The sequence below is a fragment of the Mus musculus genome, chromosome X (genome assembly GCF_000001635.26).
Source record: "Mus musculus strain C57BL/6J chromosome X, GRCm38.p6 C57BL/6J".
Taxonomy (NCBI): Eukaryota; Metazoa; Chordata; class Mammalia; order Rodentia; family Muridae; genus Mus; species Mus musculus.
In genome coordinates, this window is record NC_000086.7 from 60398348 (window position 1) to 60405268 (window position 6921).

Here is a 6921-nt window from a genome sequence, read left to right on the forward strand (position 1 = left end):
ACAGCGTACTTACATATAATAAATAAATAACCCTTAAAAAAAGAGAAATACTTCAGGAGAAAAATCTGTTTCTATCTGTATAAAGAGTTATTTCAAGTCAGACATGTTGGTTCAGGCCTGTAAGCTCAGCACTCAGGAGGCCCAGGAGTGAAGATTTCAGAAGTTTTGAGACTAGCCTAGGAGTACATAGTGAATAGGCTAACCAGGGTTACCTGATGAGACTCTTTCAAAGACAGGAGGGTAGCAGAGGGTGGAGGGGAGAAAAGACAATTACTAATTTATCTCCCCCCACCTCCCCCAAGTTGTAGTAGACCACTCCTAAATAGGCTTCTCACTTTGCAAAAGGGTCAGCCTACCACCTACTTTCAAAAGAACAACTTCCCAAGCATATCAACAGTATCAAGTTGCAACCAAATTTTTATCTGACATCAAAGCCACTGGAAAATAATAAATCATATAATCTATTTTTGGTATTAAGACAAACAGCAAGTATACAGCATTAATAGTAATTATATAACATTAATTTATTCATGAGGATTAAATCTTTTGGGATAGTACAAAGTATACAAGTGCAGTCATTGTGCCTCTATAGCTATAGTTATAAATACAATAAAACATCTCAGGATAGGCCTCTTGTCTGCATTGCTCACAATATATTCCCCGGTATCTATCACAGTGTCCAGTCAGTGGTAGTATTTTAGTGCTTAGTATTTGTTGAGTAAAATGATACTCCCAATACCATAAAATGACTAAACCACCTTACAAAAGAGAATATTATGGTCAGTATAGCTTCAGCATTTGATGTATATACTATAATTCTTATATAACAGCCACTTGGTAAATCCTCCACCCCCAGGAACTAGAAATCCCCATCTTTAATCACTCCAAACAATAACAGAGTTTACTATAAATCACTCCTCATAGGTAAAGATTATCATCTATATGAAACATTTAAAAGCTGTATTTTCAACAGTTATTCATTAACCATCTACTAAGTACCAAGCATGGTGTTAAAAGCTACCCCCTAATTACTTTCAGTATAAACCAGCCTTTCTCTATTGGGGATTCTTCTCCATCTGGGAAAATCTATCACATAGAACATATGCCCTAGGGATAGGGCTTCTTTCCCACTGGAGAAAGGCTAGTTCAGAAAGCCAACAAATTCATCTGTAATTATAATGAATGTAATATGGTAAAAAGGTTGCTTTTAGGGAGGGGTTAGTTCAACTGTCAGACCCACAAGTGTCAGAACTATCTGGTAGATACCAACTTACCAACTTTGTTTATAGATCTGTGTTAAGAGCTATACGAATACAAAAATATTATAACCCATACATACAGATTTCAAAACCCAGTAACATAAAACCGGTATGTCTGACACTCACTAATGTCAGGGCAAGTTTATAGGTAAATGAAACAGAAGAAAAAGAACCTGTAATTACCCTTATAATTTCACAAGGAAGCCAAAACCCTTTTTGCTCCTGGAACAAAAAAGCAGTTACCTGAATTACTTTATTGTCTCTCTATGCTGTTTTATTACAGCGCCCTTACTCTGTACTCAAAGTAAGTAATAAATTAGCTACCTATTTTGTTAATTTGCAGTTTGCATTTCAGCCTTATTTAAAATGTCCATTCTTCTTGATACAGCCTAATTTGCCCAGTCTCTGATAAAACATTTTCTTTGTAGAACCAATGCAGTTTGAGCTTTCCACAATACTGTTAAGCTTTATTATCAATGATCTGTAACTGTCAGATTCCCCTCCAACAAATTAAATTGACAGCACCTACTCAATAAAATCACCTAATCTACTTATTGGGGAATTTTATGTGAATCTTTAGCAAGAAATAATTTAATAAGCTAAAGGGGAGAAATTTATGACAGACTGTCAATAAGCCTTTAAGCCTATAGATTACAAAACTCAATACAAGACTATAAAATTCCTATAATCAATACAAATGTTACTAAAAGATAGGAAGACACCCAAGCCCCTGACCTGGAAGTTTAAATTTCAACTAGTTCAAACTTCTAATTAAATTTACCTGTGAAGCAAAATAATTGAACAGGCAAAACTACTCTCACGTTTGTTATTTTGATGGAAATGTTGACTAGAAACAAATAGTGCTCCTAAGACCCCCACACACAGGCCTAACTCCCAAAACGCTGTACTATCAAATCCCTTGATAGTCTACCTCAAACTGTCAAAACCCAGGCATAGCGGGACTTGTCTGTAATCTCAGCATTAGCTAAGGGATCGGGATGGAGAGAGTTCAAAGCCAGACTAGACTATCTACAAAAAGAAATAAGTAGCTAGCTTTTGTGGCACATGCCTCTGATCCTAGGACTCGAGGCAGAAGCTGATGGTACTCTGTGAATTCAAAGCCAAGTTGGTCTACAGAGTAAGTTTCAGAGTGGCTGGAACTATCTATGTAGGAGATCCTGTCTCAAGAACCAAAAACAGGGGGCTGGAGAGATGGCTCTTGTTAAGAGCACTGACTGCTCTCCCAGAGGTCCCGAGTTCAATTCCGAGCAACTACATGGTAGCTCACAATCATCTATAACAGGATATGATGCCCTCTTCTTGTATGTCTGAAGACAGCTACCGTGTACTCCTATACATAAAAACAAATAATTCTTTAAAATAAACAAAACCCCACAAAAGGCTGTCAAAAGGAAACAGACACTGGCAGCTGCCAAAAATCCTACAACCCAGCCCCTGGAAGGTGGAAGCATGCATCAGGAACCCAAGGTCACTGAGTATAAGACCACCTGTACTATATGAGACACTGCCTTAATTTTTTTAAAAGTTGTAATTCATCAGAAAGGACAATTCTTAGCGGCAAAGATGTAATGTCACGGCTGTGTCTTTAGAAGTACAATTAATCACTATCTCTTTTAGCTCAGAAAGAGGGGGAAACAGAAATGACATTTTAAAAATGACTCAACACACATAACTGAGCTCTTCAGAAGATGATGTGATTCCTGCAAGATTCTGACCTCCTATACCAGGTTTAAGACTCAAAGATAGCCTCATTGCAATATGCCAGCAATGACCAGCAACTGTAACCAACACTACTATAATTTATATAATAGTCAAAGTCAATTTCAGATACACATGACTGCCAAATAAACAGCAGAATTGACTTCCAAAGAATTCATAGCCCTATCTGTAAAATATTAAAACAATTTTAAGGATAACACAGAACTTGGACTACATCTACTGGGCTGTGTAAGTCTGAACATTTCAGTTAAATCTTTAATTTACTGATCTAGTTATTTAAATGTGTGTACTACTAAAAGAATGTACTCCCTGTAGATGACAATAGCAGAGTTTGAGGGATTTAAAATTTTCCCACCCCAGCCCCCAAATTTCAAGTCATTTTTTAGCAGTGAGACTTTGACAGTGTTTAATGGTATATTCAGTGCAATGATTTGCAGTTTAATTCCTTTCTCTAGGCCTAGGGCTCAGACAAAACTCCTAAGAACCTTCTAGCTTATGACAGTGGAACAAATTCCTAGGACTTATCACAGTCAGGGTTGTGCAGTAAAATGTGAACAGCTGGACATCTTAGTTGAAACAATGAGGTCAAAGCTCCCTTTAGCATGAGCAAAAGTGAGTCTCTGCAGAAATCTTGGGAGAGATGCAGAGTATCAGCAGGCTGGCACCTCAACAGCCACTGCAAATTCTACTGCATGCCCTAGCTTTGTGGGCCAGCACTGCTTACTTTTTACAGATACAATGCAGAGCACTCTTAGCAAAAGAACACCAAATGGGAAGTGCTTTTGGGTCAACACCGTTTGTTTAATTCCAAATGTCCAAAGTCTTCAAAAATGGGATGTCAGCATCTTTACTTTATGAATTTAATATGACCCAGAGAGCAGCTAGTGTCTAACATATGAGTGTCATGTGGAAAGGCTACCCTTTTGCTGAGCACTACAATTAGCTTTCGTGTCGCCTTTCCCTTTTTATCGCCCCAAAACAACACTTCCAAATCACGAGAGCCTATGTGAAACAGAACTAGGAGGTACAATGCTCTTTTACAGTCTCAGGCGAAATGTGAGAACAAATGTTAGTCACTTGCTTCAGCAAAGCATCCAACACAATCCACTGCCCATGGCTCTTGAGATCCTGCATGTACACACCGTTTCCTGCTCAGTGCCACAGGTAATAATTACCTCCACCTCCCTTTGCATGTTTCTGAGTGAAACAGACATCTGGCAAAACCTAAAAAGTATTAGTATACTGATATCCTAAAAGGGGATGCCTTAAGTGTGATTAAGCAGGGGACATTTGTGAAAGTTTCAGATATGGGGGGTGGGAAATGACAGCAAATTGTTCTGACCTATGAAAAATATGTCAGCAATGATTTAATTAGAAATGACTCCACAAAGTTACCAAATTGTCAAGTCCTTAAGTCTATCCTAAGACGGAATGGGGAAGCATTCTGCATTCTCCCCCTTAACTACAGGGAAAAAAATAAAAATTTTAGGATGATGGCTTTCTTTAATATCCGTGGCAGAAATAAAATCCTATTCCCTGACACCTCTTCTGGAAATTAGGGGAGTTGCTACAAACATCCTTTAAGTAAACTGCTCTACTTTACTCAGTTCTTAACATACCCTCTGAGTAAACAGGTTAATCCAAAAAGTCAATAGCAGCCAGAAATCGCTCCCTCCCAATCCCGTGCCACACTCCCCACAGAAATACAATTCCCTTTTCTGGGGGGCTTTAGAGGCGTGGAGAAGGTGGTCGGAGGAGTTCAGCTGCCGGGTGGATTCCAAGCCTGGAGCAGAGGGTGCTGCTCTGCGAGGCTTGAGCCCCAGGGTCTGTAAAGCTGGAACAGGCTCCCGCCGTCGCTGCTGGCCCCAGCCCATCGTGCCCACAGCCCTCGCTCTTTCTGTCACCCTCAAGGTGAGCTTGGAGGCTGAGTCCTCAAAGTTTGCCCAGTCTCTGGTCATCGGCCATGGCCCGGGCGAGGCTGAGCCCTGGTTTAGCCTCCGCTTCTCTCAGCCCCCTAGCTCTTCTTTTGGGCCACAGTGACAGGTCTAGGTTTACCTCCACGTGCTCGTGGCAGAGGAAACAAAAGAAAGCTTCCTCCCCGATAATTCAACGCCATCTTCCACTAATTGGGAAACTGAGCCCCCCGCCCCGGGGAGCCCCCCGCCCCGAGTTCCGCGCGTCTGTCACTCCGAGGCGATTCCCCAGGCTGGAGGCAGAGTTCCTCAGAGCCTCGGGGAACCTCAGCTGAAATGTCCCGGGGCAGGGGTGGGACGCCCGAGAGCCCCACCTGCCTCCCCACCCAGGCCACCCGGGGCGCCGGGTTTCCGCTAAAACGCAGAGGCGGGGGAGGGGGCTGGCGCGTCCCGCTCGTCCCCTCGCCCAGAGACTGCGAAGGAGCGGCGGGGGGCCAGCGAGCGGGCCACCGGGGTACGCGTGGAGCCGCGGCCAGTGTACTCACCAAACGGTTGAGGGTCCGGCGGAACATCGCGTCCGAGGCTGCGGGGTGCCAGGCTGGGCTCCGCTGGGCTGTCTGGGAAGGCGCCGTCCACAAAACACACTGCGGCGTGGGCCCGCGGCGCAAAGCGGACAGCTAGCTCGCCTGCCCTGTCGCCAGCCCGCTGCCGCCTGCCCTCCTGCCGCCTGCCCTCCTCGCCTCTGCGCGCCCCCGCCCCCGGCCGCCCAACCGCCCGCCCGCCCGCGCGCTCGCCGCCCCGCCCCGCCCCGCCCTCCCCGCGACCCGCCCCCAGCCCCGGCCCGCCCGCCTCGGGGGCGGCGGCCCCGTCGCTCCCCTTATCTGGCCCCAGCACCGCCCCGCGCTCCCGCCGCAGCCCGCCTCGCAGCGAGCCCGGCGCGCGGGGGAGGGATGGCGGACCGGCCGCTGCTCAGCCTGGCTCCCCGTCAGCGCCCGCCTCGGCACCCCGCGCCTCACGCTCGTCCTGCCGCTAAGCCCCCGGCCGAGTCCCCACTCGCCCGCTTCAGCGGTCGCCCGTCTCGGGCGTCCCCGCGCCTCGCCTGGCAGGACTCCCAGGGGTCTGTGAGGAGCCACGGTCTCCCTCACCCCGGCCCTAACTCGTCCGTTGGCGCCGCTTCGCTCGCAGTCCTTCCTCGGCCCCGCGCTTTCGCCCGCCCAGCACTTCTGGCTGAGGAGAGCCTCGGTGCGGCCCGCCTCGAGGCTTCCAGGCGTGCCCGCTTCCTGCCCGGGAGTGGCCGCTCTCTGAGGGACGACTCGGGACGAGCCGGGGACTAAGGGGACCCTGGCGCGGGCGGGCGGGCGCGGCGCGGGCGGCTGGAGTAGTTACAAAAGCCGCCCCCTCCAGGCGTCCCTCTTGGGTCCCACCTAAGCCGTCTTCACCTCGCAGTTGGGGTTGGGGCTTTGGGGCTTTGCGTTCCCTGTCGTCTGACTACCCCACCTAAGCCCGCTTACTTCCACTTTCTCTAGGAGGTTGTAAAGTCGGGCTTTGTGTCGTTGGTGCTGCGCAGCGGGGCGGGATTTCCCTGCCACCCTCTCCTTGATCGCCCGCCCTTTTCCACGCTCCTGGGGCACCCTGGGAGTTGTAGTCCAAGGGTTCGCTTGGACTGATATTGTGGGCTGGGAGCTCCCCCATATGCACGGCTCCAGTCAGTTCACAGGGTTGCAGAGGGAAGCTGCCCGAGGTTCTCCCTACCAGCTGCGTGCAGAAATCAGAAACACTGGGTAGATTCTTAGCTGTGGGAAATGTGATGAGGATAAATTACATAAAGCCCCGAATGCTGAAAGACTTTCCCAGAACTCAACATTTACGCCACAAGAAATCTTGCACGCCCTCAACTTGCTAACTTAACATTTGCATTTACAAAAGTTTAAAACTTAAAAATGAAAGCTTGGTCAAGTATTCCCTTGAACCTGGACAGTTCTCTCTGCTCCCACCCTTTTTTTCCACTA

At 47.2% G+C, this 6921-nt stretch overlaps 1 protein-coding gene across 12 annotated transcripts in view; it reads right to left on the reverse strand.

Moving 5' to 3' along the window:
- Atp11c (ATPase, class VI, type 11C) overlaps positions 1–6506 on the reverse strand; it is a 181571-nt gene extending 175065 nt beyond the window's left edge. For 5 of the 12 annotated variants that reach the window (XR_001782750.1, XM_006528095.3, XM_006528093.2 and 2 more), the window contains exon 1: positions 5458–5672. Coding sequence is in view for 11 of the 12 variants with exons in the window: in XM_006528095.3 (XP_006528158.1) it covers positions 5458–5484 (27 nt within the window). In the remaining variant the exon portion in view is untranslated. Of the gene's footprint in view, positions 1–5457; positions 5673–6057 lie in introns of those variants that run through there. The other 7 variants (NM_001001798.3, NM_001037863.2, NM_001359002.1 and 4 more) reach the window with 5 other exon arrangements.
- Between the last annotated feature and the right edge of the window lie 415 nt (positions 6507–6921).